A 20,224-nucleotide genomic window follows, 5' to 3' on the forward strand; every position below is an offset into this window, starting at 1 on the left:
ATACAATACCCAAGACACGGAAACTGAAGTGCCTATTGACGAACGAATCGATAAAGAAAATGTGACACATACACAAAAGAAAGAAATCCTGCAATTTGTGACAATGTGGATGTACCTCGACAGCATTATGCCAAGTGAAATAAGTGAGACAAATAAAGACAAACACTTATGATCTCACTTATGTGAAATATACAAAAAAAAGAAAAAAAACAAACTCATAGATACAGAGAACAGACTGGTAGTTGTCAGAGGTTGGAAGGGGGAAAGGGGAACGTAATGGGCTAAGGTGGTCAAAAGGCACAATTTTCCAGTTGTAAGATAAATAAGTCCTAGGGATGTAATGTACACCACGGTAACTATAGTCAACAATACTGTATTATATATTTAAAAGTTGCTAAGAGAGTAAATCTTAAAATTTCTCATAAGAAAAAAACTGTAACAATGTATGGTGGTGGATATTAACTAGACTTACTCCAGTGATCATTTTGCAATATATACGTATATCAAATCATTATGTTATATACCTGAAACTAATATAATGCAATATAATGTAATATAAACTAATACTATGTTATATGTCAATTATATCTAAATAAAAAATAAAATAAAATAAATGCTTGCATAAGCATAAAATATTTCTGGAAGTATATACATGAAACAACAGTGGGACAGGAAGGAAGGAAACTTTTACTTTTCAATATATACCTTTTTGTTCTGTTTGCATTTTGCTTAAGAACATATATTGCTTTTCATAATTTAACTTAAAAAGATCTATTAATGTAGCAATGGAATGAGAGGGAGCCCTATCCTCAGTAAGGATATCTGAGGCAATAGAAATAGGGAGGATAAAGGTAAACATATTCATTAATAACCCGAGTCAATAAAAAGTTAAAAAACATTATTCGTATTCTGTTTATTGAGATAGGAATGTATATAACATTTCCTAATAAAAAACTTTGTAAATCTTTAATGTTTAAAAGGAATAGTTTTAATTATCTTAGAAATATATTTTCTGGAAAACCTCATTCCAATACTATATAAAAGTGGTAGGGTTTGAGAATACTTGCATTTAGAAATCATTTTAGAGAAAGTATCGGGAGAATACAGCAATGAGGCTAGAGAGTAGAAGAAAAGAGATTTAGAGAGACTTGGAGTAAAGTTCCTCTATAGGAAAATTCAAGCCTGGCTGAAATGGTTCAGTACAATACAGAAATTTATCATTATTTTATATAATTACATAGTCAGATGTATCTTATTGTTTAAATCAAACAGTACCTTGAATTGTATGTTTGTGTGTGCATATGTAAAAGAATAAAGTACTGATACATGCTACAATGTGGATAAACCTTGAAAATATTATGCTAAGTGAAAGAAGCCAAATATTGTAAGATTCAATTTTTACAAAATGTCCAGAAATATTTTTATAAAACATCCAGAACAGGCAAATAATGAGACAGAAAGTAGATTGGTGGTTTCCAGGGAAGAAGGGAGGGACATTTGGGAGGGACTACTAATCGGTACAGGGCTTGTTTTTGAAGGGATGGAAATGTTGTGGAACTCAATGGAATAGTTGTGATGGTTGCACAACACTGTGAATACACTAACTACCACTTAATTGTACACTTTATAATGGTTAAGTGAATTGTATGTGTATTTTACCACAATAAAGTCTAGCCATTAAACTGTGGGAAAATGTAGATTAACACTTAAGTTACCACAATAAATACATGCTTAGGACAACTTAAAGTAAGTAATTAACTGTTTTATGAAATGGAAAAAAAATTGGTAATGAGATTATAAATAGATTACTCATTTGTCAAAACCTGTCAAACTCTACAAATAAACTTTCAATTAAAAAAACGAATAAACTTTAATGTATGCAAACAAAATAAAGAAAAGTGCCTAAATAACTTTAAGAAATGATGATTTAACTGGAAATTATAAAGCTATACAAAAAAAAGAATAACAAATAAACACTTTACTCTAGTGGGTAAATGTTTCTCATGAGGGTAAAGGTTAATTCTGAAACTATTTTACATGTATAATGAAACTGAACAAGAATGTAAATAGATGGTGGATGGTTGGAGCCAACATTCTCACTGTTCGAAAGGCAAGTAACAGATTAACAAAATAAAGAGGCTAAAATGAACCCTATGATACTGGATTAGAGGCGAAGACATTATTATGAAATCCAAGTTTATCTTTATACACAAACAGACACACATACACATACATACACAAATGGATATATTTGTGTGTATACATGGATTTGTATACATGTCACCTAGTTCTGTCTGCTGAGAGGACCCAGAAGTAATGATATTCCAGTAGCAATAAACATACTCAGAGCTCAGATCTTGGTTTCTAAACACCAGTTTTCAATAAAAGGAACCAAGGTTCCCTGTTGAAATTGATGATTTTGTGTCAGGGACAATATAACATGAGCCTGGAGCATCTAATAGTTCCAGAATGTAATGAAGTACTTAGAATAAAACAAAACAAGCATTAAAGGATGAAATATCAAAGGGATACAGGAACCAACCTGAAAGAGCTCCCAATGGACAAATTGGAACAATTTAAACAACAAAATAAACAATATAGTGTTAATTTATAATCTAACATAAACTAATAATAGATGACTAGTCTACACTAATATTCGGTTGGTGCAAAAGTAATCGCGGTTTTAAAGGTTAAAAATAATTGCAAAACCCACAATTACTTTTGCACCAACCTAATGTAAATCAATGACTGACTAAAAAAGGGGTAAGAAGGAAAATATCTTTCTTGAAGAAAAGTTCTAAATTTTATGTATAGATACTATACACTACAGGAGATGGAGCTCAATTTCTGCCCTTCCCCTACTTAGGTGGGCTAGACAGTGACTGGCTTCCGAAGAATAGAGGCAGGTGAAAACAGTAACTCTATAATAGAAAAACCTGTCTAACACTACCTTAACCAAGTGAAGAAAGTTCACATCACCATGATGTCATATGGATCTAATGTACTCCTGACATGATGTGATGAGAGGATACTACACCTCTGGTATGTATATTCTTTCAAAACCTATAACCCCAGTCTAACCACAAGAAACACAAACAAACCGACTAGTAAACTTTCTATAAGATACTTGAACAATACACAAGATAATGAAAAATAAAGACTGAGAAACTGTCATAGACCAGAGGAGACTGTGGAGACATGACAATTAAATGCAATGTGGTACCCTGGATCAGACCCTGGAACAGAATGCAAACATTACTAGAAAAACTGGTGAAATTCACATGTAGTTTGGAGTTAACAATATGCCAACAACAAATCAATTTCTTAGTTGTGACAAATCTACCATGGCAATGTAAGACGTTAGTGGGGGATCTAGATACAGAGTATATAGAAGCTTTCTTTACTATCATTTCAACTGTATACAAAAAAATATTCCAAAATAAAAAGTTTTTCCAATGTCACTAAATGATTTACATGGAATAATAAATGTTACTCTTCACATTAAGAGCTTAATTTCTTTATTTCCTCATGAACAAATCAACACATTACGCGTCTGAACCTGCTGTTTTAAACTGATCCGAGGAATCCTTGTGAAAAATACTCTGCAATACTATTGACTAGCTTATGATTCTCCAACAATAAAACTACCACAGGACTTTCAGACTATTTTAATCATGGGGAAAAGATAAGCTTATTCTTAGGCCTGAGATTTACAAGGGCAACATTACTGTGGTACATGTTAATAAATTACATCATCATCTAAAAAAAAGAGGCAAAAAAGGTACAAACTTTTAGTTATAAGATGAATAAGATCTGAGGACCTAATGTTTAACATGGTGACTACAGCTGATAACACTGTTGTGTAACTGAAATCTTTTAAGAGTAGAACTTAAATGTTCTAACAAAAAAGGGTAAATACTGTTATTTTTACAGTGAATATCAGAATTTCTCAACAAACACCTAAAATCTCAATTGTCTTGAAGTAGTTAGATATGACAAAGATTGAACTGAAAAAAAAATTACAGATACAAATTAATTAAAATTAATTAGTTTGGCGGACAGTACAATTTGCTGCTTTTCCAGGTAGCAAAAGTCAAATATTTGGCTCCCATCTCATGAGGATTACTGTCATAAGGATAGACAGTACTGGAAATACTAACCTTCCATAGTGATCACCTTTAAAAGAGAAAAAAATAACATGCAGCAATTCTCTTAATGACATAAAGTTTGGAAAGAAACTTAAGATCTGTTTTCAGACTGTGGAGAGAGCTCTTGTTATCATTTAATATTCAGACAGTTGGAAGCATCTGCAACTGTGATACAGGCACATGATGCATTTTTAATTGTTTACAAGGTCTCCTCTGAAAACCACAAATACTTCCAGACTCAGCAAGTACACTCTGAAGAGCTGGCATCATTGGGGTGATTTCATCTTGTTTTCCATGCTGAGAGTGCTCTCTCAAACATGGTGAACGTTTCTTAAAGCCGCTGGACTTTCTGTAAGCAGTGCGGCAAGCACCAACCCCACAAAGTGACACAATACAAAAAGGGTACATACAGGGAAAGCAGTGTTATGACAGGAAGCAGAGTGATTATGGTGGGCAGACTAAGCCGATTTTCTGCAAAAAAGGCTAAAACTACAAAGGAGATTGTCCTGAGGCTTGAACATGTTGAGCCCAACTGCAGATCTAAGAGAATGCTGGCTACTGAGAGATGCAAGCATTTTGAACTGGGAGAAATGATAGGGCCAAGTGACCCAGTTCTAAGATTCATATTTTTATCATGAAGACAATAAAATCTTAAGATGATTTCACCTTAATGAAATTATACTAAGAAACAAAAAGAAGGCAAAAAACTGAAGGATAAATGAAACAAAACCAGCTACTTAGTAGTTGTTCAATTAGTATTTGTTAAATAAAACACAAAGCACAATTCAATTTGCTTCTCTAAATCAGTGCCTGTTAATATCTTACCTGGATCAACCAAAGCTTTGTTAAATATTTCTTTAAGTTTCCTACTCTTCACATTCCTTCCTTGAGCAAGATTTCTGTACATCTCATAGCCTATGATCATAACACCACCATCTTCTTGCCACCTCTGAAGCATATAGCTTCTCTCCTGAGGACGTTTCACAGTTGCTAATTCAGAGACCTTTTATGGGAAAATAAAGATTTTTAAAGACAGATATTAGGAATGTACAAATACTAAGTATTCCCACTGAAGTATGCATCATTGGTAATGAAAACTCTTTTTTTACTATATGAATTTCATGTAGTTATTTTAATAATAAAAAACATTTAAAACATGATACCTCAAGCTTCTCATCATCTTTTAATCCCTCTTGCCACTTCTCAAATTCATTCATCCAATTCAAAGCAGTATTCAGAGGACAAACCACTAAAGCTGTGCTGAAATCCAATTTCTCACACAAAAGAACCGTATGAAGAAAACTAACCACCTACAAGAAAACAAATTAAGTTGCCATCTTCATTTGAATATCCACAAAAAAAGTTAATAAATCAAGCAATCTTAGAATTCAATAGCTGGGTGTTTTTTGTTGTTGTTTTATTTGCTTTAAAAAATAAAGAAGCCAATCAAAAGTCACAATTTCGGAACCAGACAAAGAGGTATGTCAAAAGAGGGAGTTCGACTAGATGGTGTGTAAGGCCCTTCCAACTCTAAAGCTACATTATTCTATGATCAATTACTAATATGAAGCAACCACACCAAAATAGCTACCAAGCCCGTGGTCTCCACAGAACATCCCTACGTTTCAGAAAATAATACGGCCCATTTAAAAGAAAATTGTATTACAGAGTACTTTTCCATTTTAAAGTTTTCTGAATCTATAATAATTATCTTATGATTTAAAATTGCACATATATTTACTGATTTCACATCTTTGCTACAATTCCTGCCATTCAGAAATGTAGAAGTAGTATTTTAAAGTGAAAAATATTTTACTTTCTCAGTATGACAGGATCCCAGACTGTTAAAAAGTAAAAGAAGTTCATTTCTCCCTGAGAATATTTGCAGTTTTTACTGGCTATGCCTGTAATCCCATTACTTCACTGCATTAGGATCTCTGCTCAAATATCATTTCCTATAAGATGCTTTCCCTCTTGATTCTTCTTTAACACTTATCTGAAAGTACATATTTCATTTGATTAAAATTACTCTCCACCACCAGAATATAAGGTTCTGGGGGAGGGATCTTGTTATTCTTGTTCACTGCTTTACCTCCAGCCCCAATAACTGTGCTTGAGACAGAATAGATCTTATGTGTATTCTTGAATTAATGAATACACAAAAACACAATACCCTCATGTTATTTCTTACCTGTAAAGTCTTACCGAGGCCCATGCAGTGGGCAAGAATACATCCTGAACCTGGAGATTTCTTTGTTTTTTTTACAGATTCACAGCAGCAATCCCACATAAACTGAACACCTAAAAATAACAGCTTCATTAAGTTCAATTTAAAGGCCCAAATTAAAAAAATCTTCCTTCATAAAATATCAAAAACATTACCAGAGTCAGTTTTCCTTGCATCACCATATACTTGACTCTGGGTGGTGAACACACGATGTGATATATAGATGATGTAATACAGAATTGTACACCTGAAACCTATGTAACTTTACTAACAACTGTCATCCCAATAAACTTTAATTAATAAAAAGTTACCAAAACTTCTAAGAAACAGATAAAGAATCTCTTAAATGTAAATGAGGATTCCCCCATTTAAGGTTAACTAGAAAAAAAGACAGCGAACACAAGCACACAACAGTGTGGCTTTCCTTCATTCACCTTATCTAAGCTATCACAGCAGACCTTTTCTATGCCCTAGGATGGTCCAAAGAGACATGAATAATCTAAAATAGCAACTTTATCCAAAGAAAAAACAGATCTCTATCAATTATATATTCATGTTTATTGAGTCAATAAAGAAAAAAACAGGAGGGGTAGTCCATTAGCTCAGCTGGTTAGAGTGTGGTGCTGGTAGCACCAAGGTTGCCGGTTCAATCCCCACATGGGCCACTGTGAGCTGTGCCCTCCTTAAAAACAAACAAACAAAACAAAATAAAAATAAAAAAAAAACCAGGAGATAATTTCGCATTTCTCCCTTTATTCATTAGTAAAGAACTGAACAAGAAAAGTGGCTGGCTACCTAAGGAATATCAACTGTAGAACTTCCCATATGAATTCAACCCCATACACACTGAAAGTTGACTTACTGATTCTACACTAACAAAGCAGAGGATAGAGATAATTTGTTATCTTTCTAATACCAATGTAGGAATATTAACAAATGTACCTGAAAATGTTAAAGAGCATTTCCTGAAGAAGGCTTTTAACTTCTTCCTATCCCACCACTGCCCTTAGCCAACCATTGTAGACTAGGTGAACTCCACTTGCCATATATCCCCATTTGTAAGTGCCATTTACGTCCCCTTTTGTAACTCTTATCTTTGAAATCATTCAATTTAGGTCTTTCTCATTTGCTTATATGCTCCAGAAGGGCAGGGATCATGTTTGTTTTGCTTACCAATGTACCTCCAGTGCTTAGCAGAATATAGGACACACAGACGACACCAAATATTGGTAAAACTTAACTAAAATGCTTTAATCATCTAAAAGTTTCTTACCATCTACTTGATGGGGTTTCAATTTGATAACCATATTTCTATGAACCTGCACTAAAGGTTCCTTGGTTTCTTCATCTTCATCTAAAACCAACTTGGTTGTTATTGGACACTTGGTGGGTGAAGCATCTTCAATTTCTATCACCTACAAGAAGGGGAATTACAGTTAAGCTCACAAAAATCACTTAAGCAATGGTGGAGTGTTAGTCTTATTAAAAGAAATTTTCCAAAATATAAACATATGTACTTCCAAAGCACACATCCAATATTTTGGTTCAATAATACCAGGACAGATCACAGATTTACATGTTTTCCAAAATCAAAAACTTCAACAAGACTTTGAATCATTGTGGTAATGTCAGTAATTTAGCTCATCAGTTCTCACCTTGGATATCTCAACACATGTTACAGTAGAGCTGTGAGAAAAGCAGAGCTCTAAACTAATCCATGGCACCGCCATTAAAATTTGAATGGACATGTGACTCCCAAACAGGGATGATTCTATTCTTCTAGAAGACATCTGAAAATGTCTTTTTTTTTCTCACTTCCCTTTTTATTTCCACTAAGATCTGCAAGAAGCAGCACCAGGGAGGGGACCTGCCCTCCGGCCCCTGGAAGGGGCTTACCCCCACACACACACCCTATCCAGGACACAGCAAGCACCTCAGGCCCCTTTCCTCTGAGGGGAAGATTAGGGCACTTGTGGCTGTCACAATTATTCGTCAGGATTGGTACTTAATGTAGGCAGAGGGGAAGGTAAATTTAAATGTTCTACAATGTTAAGAGTCCCAAATAAGAACCACCCCACCCAAGAAGCCAAAAGACTCCCACTGAAAATATGTGCTGTGAAAGGAAAAACAATTTAGAAACACTGATTTGAGAACCACAGGATCAAAAGCATGACAAGAACATATAATACCCTCTAATTCCAGCAAGGTAATAATAATCTCAAGTTTCTTATTTAAAAGAAAACTTAAATAGACATAAATACACATGAACACACATGTGCATATATTTTTCACTGTCTTATCTCAATATCTATGCATTACATAGTATGCTCAAGAATTGTATGCTCAAGGTAGGTACAAGTATTTTAATTTTACAAATGAAAAATAAACTGAGAAACAAAGAAGATAAATAACTCATACAAGTTCATACAACTATTAAGTATCACAACACTAAGATTTATACCCAGAGGGTCGGGCTCTAGTGTCCATATTCTTAACTACTACGTAATACTACTTGAATAAAGGAAATGCTTATATTAACAGTTTCATGATTCCATAAAAATCAATAAAAATTCATGATTTTAAGATTATAGACACTGTGACATTTAAGGAATAAAATTTTAGCCAGCATTTTTTTCTTATTTAGAACTATATATAACTGGAAACAAATGGATTATTTAATGTTAACTATAAAAATGTTGAAACATAAAAGTAGACAGAATACTATAATGAACCCTATTACCCATTATCAGTTTCAAAAATTATCAATTTCTGGCCAGTTTTGTTTCACTGACAGCCTCCCAACCATTCTCCAATTCCTCTGATCCCACAAATGATTTTGAAGCAAACCCAAGAAAGCATGTCATTTCATCTGTAAAAGTTTTAAAATATCTCTTCAAAAGAACATACTCTCTTCTAAAAACCGTAACTACAATAATATTATTGCATGTAAAAACTTAAAAATAAGTCACACATTTATAATAAATTACCTGAATAGATACTGCATTTATATAAAACTGTAAATGATACACAAATCCAGACTAATACTGGAAGAGAGTATGGTTGAGTATAAATAGCACAGGTCATTTAGATCCAAACTCTATTTTCACGAGTTACTTAAACTCTCTTAGCTTCAGCTTCTCCACCTGCAAACTGGGAAAGATTATAAACAGCCCACACGGGGTTGTAGTAGCGGAGATTAAATAATGCAATGTATGCAAAGTATCTGGCATAGACTAAGTATTCACTAAATTTTTATTGTGTCCTCGTTTGGATGTGTCCCAGCTTAATAACACTGGAGCAAAGCCATTAGTCAAAATGGAAAATTCCCTGAATATCTTGTCTTATTTGTGAGGTGTGGTAGGCAGAATCCTAAAACAACCCACAGGAGTCCACCCTCTGGTGTAAATACCCTGTATAACCCCATCCTTTTGAGTATGGTTGAGATCTGCAAATATGATATAATTCCCATAATTGGGTTAGCAATCAGTTAGGTTTGATTAATCAAAGGGAAATTCTCCTGGGTGGGCCATACCTAATTAAAGTGAGCCCTTCAAAAGAGTTAAGTATAACAGATGCACTCTTACTAATCTCAAAGACAAGCAAACTGCCATGTCGTGAAGAGACGTCTCTAGTAGCTAAGGACCTCAGTGTTACAACTACAAGGAAATGAATTCTGCCAGTAAGTGAGCTGGAAAAGGACACAAAGACTTAGATGAAAACTGTATTTCTGGCTAAAGCCTTAATTTCAACTTGGTGAGACACTGAACAGATGACCCAGTAGAGCCAAGGTCAGCTAAGCCACTCAAATTTCTGACTTATGGAACTGTGAGATAATAGTTTTGTCATAAGAGGCTAAGTTTGTGGTAATTTCTTAATGCAGCAATAGAAAACCAATACACAAGGCTTTAACTAAGACTTTGGAACTGTGTATTTGATAGTGATTTGGATGATACATTTGTTATTAAGTGCTATCTTCAGGATTGTAGGGAGCTGGAGCATTAAGGGTTAAGAAAATGTAACTTCAAGCAGAGTTTGGGAGGATCGCTAAGGGGAACTCCGATAAGCATAAAGAACAAACAGACACCTGCTGCCCTGGGAATGGGAAAATATCAAAAGGTCTAAAGACAGTCAGGGCCAAACTTTGAGAAAACATAACTAATCTGTACTTGCTGCCTCAGCCGCTTTATGTAACCTTCTTGTTTCTGTGTGTATAAAAGAAAGCTGAAAAATAAAGTAGGCGCTGCAGTCTAATTAGAACTGCTCGCCCTCCCGATCCCATCTTTGTCTCTTGTCTATTTTTTTCTCAATCCTCACTGCCCACTTCAGGAACCGTTCGTCTCGTCGGCAGGCTCCGACACAGGATTAAGGATTTTCATCCTGACTGCAAGATGAAATGACCCATAAAGAAAATGTGTACTTACTATTACTAAGGAGATATGTTTATGGACTCAAGCTATACGGAAAATATATACAGGGGCGATCACTTGGCTCAGTAGTTAGGGAGCAGTGCTCCTAACACCAAGGTCACTGGTTCGATTCCCACATGGTCCAGTGAGCTGAGCCCTCCACAACTAGACTAAAAACAACAACTTGACTTGGAGCTGATGGGTCCTGGAAAACCACACCTTTCCCCAATATTCACTAATAAAAAAATTTTTCTTAAATGAAAGTTTCTATAACTAATAATGAATAGATAGCAATGAAATGGGAGAACTCAGGACAAATGATAAACTGAGGTATAGTAAAAGTTGAATAAGAACATGAAATGTATATTCTATATCTGAATTGATAAAAAAGAAAAAAGTAAAAACAAAACAATTTAACTATAACATATTAAGGTTGAGCCCAATTTCTGCTGATGGAGATAAGGAACCAAGATGTATGGTATATTATGAAACAATGCATTGAGTATTAGTTACCAGATTTACCCACCTGCTGTAATCAATTAGAAAAGTAGACAAAACATGTGAAACAAATATTTTCAGACACTGGATAGCAGGCACCACCAGGGCACTGATCCCTCAGATAAGCACAAAAACAAGGAGGGCCCTATATTTCCCCTGGATTGCTGCCTGAAGGCACATTCCAGAATCCAGGGAAAGGGTATCCCAAGCAGAGCACTGGAGTTGTACTAAGTTGAGGAGACAAAGGTGGAGTTGAGATGGCTTAGAAAGAAACTACGGAGAAGTACAGAGGAAAAGGAGCCACAAAACAAGACCTTCAGAAATCAAGATGGGAGTCACTGTGAGTTTTAGATGAATAGTAAAACGTACACGAGGAGTACAACTTCACAAGGCCAGACAAACTGTGATTGAGAAGTTATGAGCTAAACAGGCCCCAGTTTAAAAAGATCATATAGGTGTGGAAGGCATTCAATTTACAGACAAGGCAGAGTAGAGAGTCTTCATGTATAACTCAGGGCATTCAATAGAGACCAGAGAAGGCCCACAGCTACTAATGGGGCAAAACCAACCATAAATTAAAGGGCATTTAAGACACACCTTAACAAAGCTTTTAAAAATAAAATCAAAATAATTGAACTGAACCAAAAATGATTTAAATGCCTGTAGACAATAAAACCAAGCACTCTCGATAGCATACACTCAACAATATCCAAATTACAATGTCTACTTTTTAATAAAACATTACTAGATATGTCAAGAAAGGAAAACATATGAACAACGAGAAGAAAATTCACTTAACAAAAAAAGACGAAGACGTGACAGAGATGTTGAAATTGGCAGACAAGTACATTAAATAGCTGTAATTATGCTCCAATAATGAAAGGAAAACATAAATATAATGAGAAAAGAAATAAAATACCTTAAAAAGGACAAAATGGAATATCTAGAAATAAAAAATTACTATCTAATATGAAAGATTCAATGAATGTGATTAACAGCATAATAGTACAGAAAATCAATGAACTAGAAGACAAAGCAAGAGAAACTATCCAAAATGAAATACAGAGGAGGGAAAAATAAAGAAACCAGCGGGACAATATGCAACAGTCTAATATATATGTAAATAGAATCTGACAGAGCAAAAGAACAGAAAAACTTATTTGAAGAAATAATGGTCAAAATTTTCAAAAAACTTAATGGAAACTAGAAACCCAATAATCCAACAAGTTTCAGGAAGACTGAACATAATATGAACTAAGAAAACAATAAGCATCAATTCCTGAAAGCCAGTGATAAACAGAAAATCTTTTAAAAATCATATCAATTGTTTAAATAAAAGACACATTAAATAAAAAGGGGCAATGAAAAGAAAAGAAAAAACATGACATTAAAAAGCACCACCTTTAAACAGATGAAAGAAGAAAAAAAAACTATCAACTAAGAATTCAATACCAGGGATAGTACCATTAAAAAATGAAGGGATAAAGTAAATATCAACAAAACGATGGACTACAAAGCTCTAAGCTCTCATTTCCACACAGAAATGTCAAAGAAAATCATCAGAAACTGTCTGAACCAACATTATCAGTGTTCTGGAAAAGTCAAAGGTTTACAAGTGAATGTTCAGTCAAGAAAAAGCCAGCTTCACCCTCATACACTGTTGGTGGGAATGCAGACTGGTGCACCGGTTATGGAAGGCAGTGTGGAGGTTCCTCAAAAAATTACGAATAGAATTACCATATGACCCAGCAATCCCTCCCCTGGGTATCTACCCAAAAAAACTGAAAACATTTATACATAAAGACATGTGTGCTCCAATGTTCACTGCAGCTTTGTGTACGGTGGCCAAGACATGGAAACAACCAAAATGTCCTTTGATAGATGAACGGATAAAGAAGTTGTGGTATATACACAATGGAATACTATTCGGTGGTAAGAAAAGATGATATAGGAACATTTGTGACAACATGGATGGATCTTGAGAGTATGATGCTAAGCTACAAGGACAAGCATAGACTCAAAGTGAAAGGGTGGAAACTGACAATCCAAGCAAATGGTATCCAGAGAAAGTCAGGTGTAGCCATACTGATATCAGATGAAACAGACTTCAGGGTGAAAAAGGAACAAGAGACAAATACGGACATTTCATAATGGTAAAGGGGACTATACAACAAGAAGACATAACAGTCATCAATATTTATGCCCCCAATGAGGGAGCACCGAAATATACCAAGCAACTACTAACAGAACTAAATGGAGAAATTGACCAAAACACAATTATACCAGCGGACTTAAATACATCATTGACAGCTATGGATAGATCATCCAAACAGAAAATAAATAACAAAATAGCAGCCCTAAATGACATATTAGATGAAATGGACATAATTGACATATATAGAGCACTTCATGCTAGAACAGCAGACTATACATTTTTTTCTAGCGTACAGGGAACATTCTCAAGGATAGACGATATATTGGGATATAAAATCAGCCTCAGTGAATTTAAGAAGATTGAAATCATACCAAGCATATTCTGTGATCACAAGGCTTTGAAATTGGATATCAACTGAAAAAAGAAAGCAAAAAAAAACACACACACAAATACATGGAGATTAAACAACATACTTTTAGAGAATGACGGGGTCAAAAAAGAAATTAGAGGAGAGATCAAAAAGATACATAGAAACAAATGACAATGAAAATACATACTACCAAAATTTTGGGAATACAGCGAAAGCAGTTTTAAGAGGGAAATTTATATCATTACAGGCCTATCTCAAGAAACAAGAAAAATCCCAAATAAATTGGGTATATATAACACAACTTCATGTTACACCTTAAAGAACTAGAAAAAGAAGAACAAATGAAACCCAAGGTCAGCAGAAGAAAGGAAATAACAAAAATCAGAGCAGAACTAAATGAAATAGAGAAAAGACAACAGAAAAAATTAATGTGACAAAGAGCTGCTTCCTTGAAAAGATTAACAAAACTGACAAACCCTTGTCTAGACTCACTAAGATAAAAAGAGAGAAGACACTAATTAACAAAATCAGAAATGAAAAAGAGGAAGTTATCACGGACACCACAGAAATACAAAGGATCATCCAAGAATACTATGAAGGACTATATGCCACCAAATTCAACAACCTAGAAGGAATGGACAAGTTCTTAGAAACATATAGCCTTCCGAGGCTGAACCATGAAGAACTGGAAAATCTAAACAGACCGATCAACATTAAGGAAATTGAATCAGTCATCCAAAATCTTCCCAAAAGCAAAAGTCCTGGACCAGATGGCTTCACTAGTGATTTTCTACAAAACCTTCAAAAGGGATCTAATACCAATCCTGCTCAAACTATTCCAAAAAATTGAAGAAGAGACAGTACTCCCTAACTCATTTTATGAGGCCAACATCAACCTGATATCAAAACCTGGTAATGACAACACACACACACACACACACACACACACACACACACACAAAAACACTACAGACCAACATCTCTGATGAATACAGATGCAAAAATCCTAAACAAAATTCTATCCAATAGAATACAACAATGCATTAAAACGATTATTTATCGTAACCAAGTGGGAGTTCATCCCCGGGGCACAAGGATGGTTCAACATCCACAATACATCATGTGATACATCACATAAACAAAATGAAGGACAAAAATAGTACGATTACATCAACTGATGCAGAAAAAGCATTTGACAATATGCAACATCCATTTAGGATTAAAACACTTAATAAAATAGGTATAGAAGGAAAATACCTTAACATAATAAAGGCCATAAATAACAAACCCTCAGCTAATCTCATAACTAATGGTGAAAAACTGAAGCCCTTTGCTCTACGTTCAGGAACACGACAGGGCTGTCCCCTATCAACTCTGCTTTCCAACATAGTGTTGGAAGTCCTTGCCAGAGCAATCAGGCAAGAAAAAGAAATAAAAGGCATCCAAATTGGGAATGAAGATGTTAAATTGTCACTCCTTGCAGTTGACATGATGCTACATATAGAAAACCCTAAAGACTCCACCAAAAAGCTATTAGAAACAATCAACGAATACAGTAAAGTCTCCGGCTACAATATCAACGTACAAAAGTCCATTGCATTCCTATACACTAACAATGAAATCTCAGAAAATGAAATACAAAAAACAATTTATTTTGCAATTGCAGCGAAAGGAATAAAATACCTAGGAATAAACTTAACCAAGGGTGTGAGTGACCTATATGCTGAAAACTGTAAGACATTTTTAAAAGAAATTGAAGAAGACACAAAGAAATGGAAAGACATTCCACGTTCATGGATTGGAAGAATCAACATAGTTAAAGTGGCCGTATTACCCAAAGCAATATACACATTTAATGCAATTCCCATCAAAATCCCAATGGCATTTTTTGAAGAAATAGAACAAAAAATCATCAGATTTGTTTGGAACCACAAAAGACCCCGAATAGCCAAAGCAATCTTAAGGAAAAAGAACAATAATGGAGGTATCACACTTCCTGACTTTGGCTTGTACTACAGGGCTACAATAATCAAAACAGCATGGTATTGGCAGAAAAACAGACACATAGACCAATGGAATAGAACTGAGAACCCAGAAATAAAACCACATAAATATGGACAGATAATTTTTGACAAAGAAGCTAAAAACATACAATGGAGCAAAGACAGTCTCTCCAATAAATGGTGCTGGGAGAATTGGATAGCCACGTGCAAAAGAATGAAACTGGACTGCTATTTGTCACCATGTACCAAAGTTAATTCAAAATGGATCAAAGACTTAAGCATAAGACCTGACACAATAAACTGCATAGAAGAAAACATAGGTACTAAACTTATGGACCTTGTGTTCAAAGAGCATTTTATGAACTTGACTCCAAAGGCAATGGAAGTAAAAGCTAAAATAAACGAATGGGACTATATGAAACTTAAAAGCTTCTGCACAGCAAAAGAAACCATTGACAAAATAAAGAGGCCACCAACTGAATGGGAGAAGATTTTTGGAAACAGTGCCTCCGATAAGGGGCTAGTATCCAGAATATACAAGGAACTCATGCAACTCAACAGCAGAAAAACAAACAACCCAATTGAAAAATGGGCAGTGGACTTGAAGAGACATTTCTCCAAAGAGGACATACAAATGGCAATAGACATATGAAAAAATGCTCAACATCACTAATCATCAGAGAAATGCAAATCAAAACCACAATGAGATATCACCTCACCCCAGTCAGAATGGCTATCATCAACAAGACAAATAATAACAAATGTTGGAGAGGCTGTGGAGAAAAAGGAACCCTCATACACTGTTGGTGGGAATGCAGACTGGTGCAGCCCTTATGGAAGGCAGTGTGGAGGTTCCTCAAAGAATTACGAATAGAATTGCCATATGACCCAGCAATCTCTCTCCTGGGTATCTACCCAAAAAATCTGAAAACATTTAGAGATAAAGACACGTGTGCTCCAATGTTCATTGCAGCTTTGTTTACGGTGGCCAAGATATGGAAACAACCAAAATGTCTGTCGATAGATGAATGGATAAAGAAGTTGTGGTATATATACACAATGGAATACTATTCGGCAGTAAGAAAAGATGATATAGGAACATTTGTGACAACATGGATGGATCTTGAGAGAGTAATGCTGAGCGAAACAAGTCAGACAGAAAAAGCAGAGAACCATGTGATTTCACTGATATGTGGTATATAAACCAAAAACAACAAAAGAACAAGACAAACAAATGAGAAACAGAAATTTATAGACACAGATAATAGTTTAGTGGTTGCCAGAGGGTAAGGGGGGTGGGGGGTGGGAGATGAGGGTAAGGGAGATCGAATATATGGTGATGGAAGGAGAACTGACTCTGGGTGATGAACACACAATGGGATTTATAGATGATGTAATACAGAATTGTACACCTGAAATCTATGTAATTTTACTAACAATTGTCACCCCAATAAATTTAATAAAATTAAATTTAAAAAAAAAAGAAAAAGAAAAAGAAAGACAAAAAAAACCCAAAAAAAAAAAAACACACCATGAGCTACCCCTTTACATCTATTTGGTTGGCCATTCCCAAAAAATAAGGAATAATAAGTGTTGGTAAAGATGTGAAGAAACTGGAACCTGTATGCACTGCTGATAGGAATGTAAAATAGTGCAGCTGTTGTGGGAAACAGTATACGATTCCTCAAAAACTTGCATCCCGAATTACTGTATGTTCCAGCAATTCCACTACAGTGTATTTACCCAAAAGAATGGAAAACAGGTACTTCATGAGATATGTGTACACCCATGTTCATAGCAGCATTATTCACAACAGCCAAAACACGGAAGAAACTCAAGTATCCATCAACACATGAATGAATAAATAAACAAAATGTGGTGTATGCAATTTATGATTCATCCTTAAAAAGGAATGAAATTCTGATAGTTGACATAACATAGATGAGTCCTGAAAACATTATGCCAAGTGAAATACCTCATACAGCAAAGGACAATATGAAGTATGCAGAATAGATAAATTCACATAAACAGAAAATAGAAGTGATATTACAAGGGACTAGCAGGAGAAGGAAATGGAGATTTATTGTTAAATGGACACAGTGTTTCTGTTTATGATGAAGAAAAAGTTATGAAAAGGATGGTGGCGATGGTTGCACAACATTGTGAATATATGTACTTCACTGAACTGTGCGCTTAAAAACAGTCAACATGGCAATTTATTTTTTTCAAAAGAGCCCAAAGCATCATAAACAAGAGAAGTCATTCCAATATGTAACAGGATATTCCAATTTAGTGTGAATATTGAAACAACTTAAATGTCCCTCAAAAGAAGATCTGTGGAGGGGAGAATTGACAGTTGTGTATCCATTCAACAAATGACTTGTGCCTAAGTTAAGGGCAGACACAACCTATGGAGGACATGGAAATCTCTTCAACCATTAAGTAAAAGAAAAAAGGGCAAGCTGAAACAAACCACAAAAATATATGCCATGCATCTGTGCATTTCAAGGTATGTCAACATCAAATGTACACTTAAGATTAGTACATTTCACAAACTGTAAATTTTACATAAAATGGAAAACTTGTAAAGAAATATGAATTCTACCTAATGAGATGCATGCTGAAACATCTACATTAAGTGAAATGGTATCCGCAATTGACAATGAAATGCATTAAAAAAATGTAGTGATGGACAGAAAGATTAGTAAATAGGAATATAATAAACCAAGTATTGTAAAATATTAATTAAAGAATCTAGAAAGTGAGTTCATGGGGAATCACTGTGAAATTCTGTCAATCTTGCTGTATGGTGCAACACTTCATAATAAAATGTTGGAAAAGAAAGATGGTGTGGCTATATTATAAAGTAGATTTTGGATGAAGGAAAATCACCAGAGATAAAAAAGGCTATTACTTATTGATAATGAGTAAATTCACTACAAAGATATGACAATCCTAAATGTACATATGCCTAACATCAGAGCTTCAACACACAAGAAAAAGCTGAGAACTGCGAGGAGAAAATGGCAAGCCAAAAATTGTACTTGGAGACATCAACATTGCTCTCTGAATATTACAGAGTATTATTAATGATATAGAAGACCAGAATGCAATCAATGAACATAATTTAATTGAAATGTATAGACTATTTCACCCAACAACAGCAGAATCTATACATGGAGCATCCAAAAAGATACACCATTTCTGGGCCATAAGGGAAATTAGAAAAGAATATGAACAGAGTAAAACTGAAACATAAATCATCAAAATTTGTAAAATGCAGGATTTACAATAGTATGCACAGTAGGGAATTTTATATCTTTAAATGCATGTTAAAAAAGGAGGAACATCCCAAATCCATCTTAGGTAGCTAGAAAAAGAAGAGTAAATTAAACCCAAAGAAAGAAGAGTAAAAATCAAGGAAATAGAAAAACATGAAGCAACAGAGGAAATCAATGAAATCCAAGGCTGGTGCTTTTAAAAAATATAAGAAAACTGCTAAAACTCTACAGGCTAATCGAGAGAGGGAAAAAAAGGCAAGATACAAATTAACAGAAATGAAAACTGATATATCATGACAGAGCCTATAAAAAAAAAACAAATGCAAAAGGATGAGAGAACATTATGAACACATTTACACCAATAAATTTAACTACTTTATTTTTGAATATATACATTTTTTCATTTTTCAGTAACAGTTGACATAGAAGATTGTATTAGTTTCAGGTGTACAACATAGTCATTAGACATTTGTATAACTGGCCTGCAAAGTTTCTGTTGACAAATCGGCTGACAGTCTTACGGGAGTTCCCTTGTAGTCATCCCGATAAATCTAGTATCCATCTGACACCATACAGAGTTATTACAAAGTTATTAACTATATTCCTTATGCTATATTTTACACCGCCATAACTATTCTATAACTTCCAATTTGCACTTCTTAATCCCTTATCTTTTTCACCCACCCCTAACCCCCACCCACCTGGCAACCATCAAAAGTTCACTCTAACTATGAGTTTCTTTCTGTTTTGTTTATTATGTTCTCTATGTTCAACATATAAGTGAAACCATATGGGATTTATCTTTCTCTGTCTGACGTACTACAATCAGCACAATATCCTCCAGGTCCATCAACGTTGCTGCAGATGGCAATATTTTCCTTCTATTTTATGACTGAGTAATACTCCTTTGTGTGTGTATGCACGCATATGTATATATATGTATATAGGTATCAGTATACATATGTATACAAATCTATATACATATGCGTATGTGTGCGCGTGCACGCGCACACACACACACACACACACACACACACAAAACCTCTTCTTTATCCATTCACCCATTAATGGACACCCAAGTTGCCTCCATATCTTGGCAATTGTAAATAATGCTGCAATGAACAAATGGATGCACA

At 34.7% G+C, this 20,224-nt stretch overlaps 1 protein-coding gene and 1 pseudogene across 14 annotated transcripts in view; one reads left to right on the forward strand and one right to left on the reverse strand.

Moving 5' to 3' along the window:
- ATRX (ATRX chromatin remodeler) overlaps positions 1-20,224 on the reverse strand; it is a 251,334-nt gene that overhangs the window by 105,540 nt on the left and 125,570 nt on the right. For all 14 annotated transcript variants that reach the window (XM_019716363.3, XM_074323977.2, XM_074323981.2 and 11 more), the window contains 4 exons: positions 7,649-7,790; positions 6,340-6,449; positions 5,312-5,458; positions 4,974-5,151 (listed from right to left, as the gene is read on the reverse strand). In XM_019716363.3, coding sequence (XP_019571922.2) covers positions 4,974-5,151; positions 5,312-5,458; positions 6,340-6,449; positions 7,649-7,790 — 577 coding nt within the window. The remainder of the gene's footprint in view (positions 1-4,973; positions 5,152-5,311; positions 5,459-6,339; positions 6,450-7,648; positions 7,791-20,224) is intronic.
- On the forward strand, positions 4,466-4,788 carry LOC148754619 (large ribosomal subunit protein eL42-like; annotated as a pseudogene).

This window comes from Rhinolophus sinicus, chromosome 18, assembly GCF_057876585.1.
Source record: "Rhinolophus sinicus isolate RSI-liver-muscle chromosome 18, RSI-T2T, whole genome shotgun sequence".
NCBI classification, from domain to species: domain Eukaryota; kingdom Metazoa; phylum Chordata; class Mammalia; order Chiroptera; family Rhinolophidae; genus Rhinolophus; species Rhinolophus sinicus.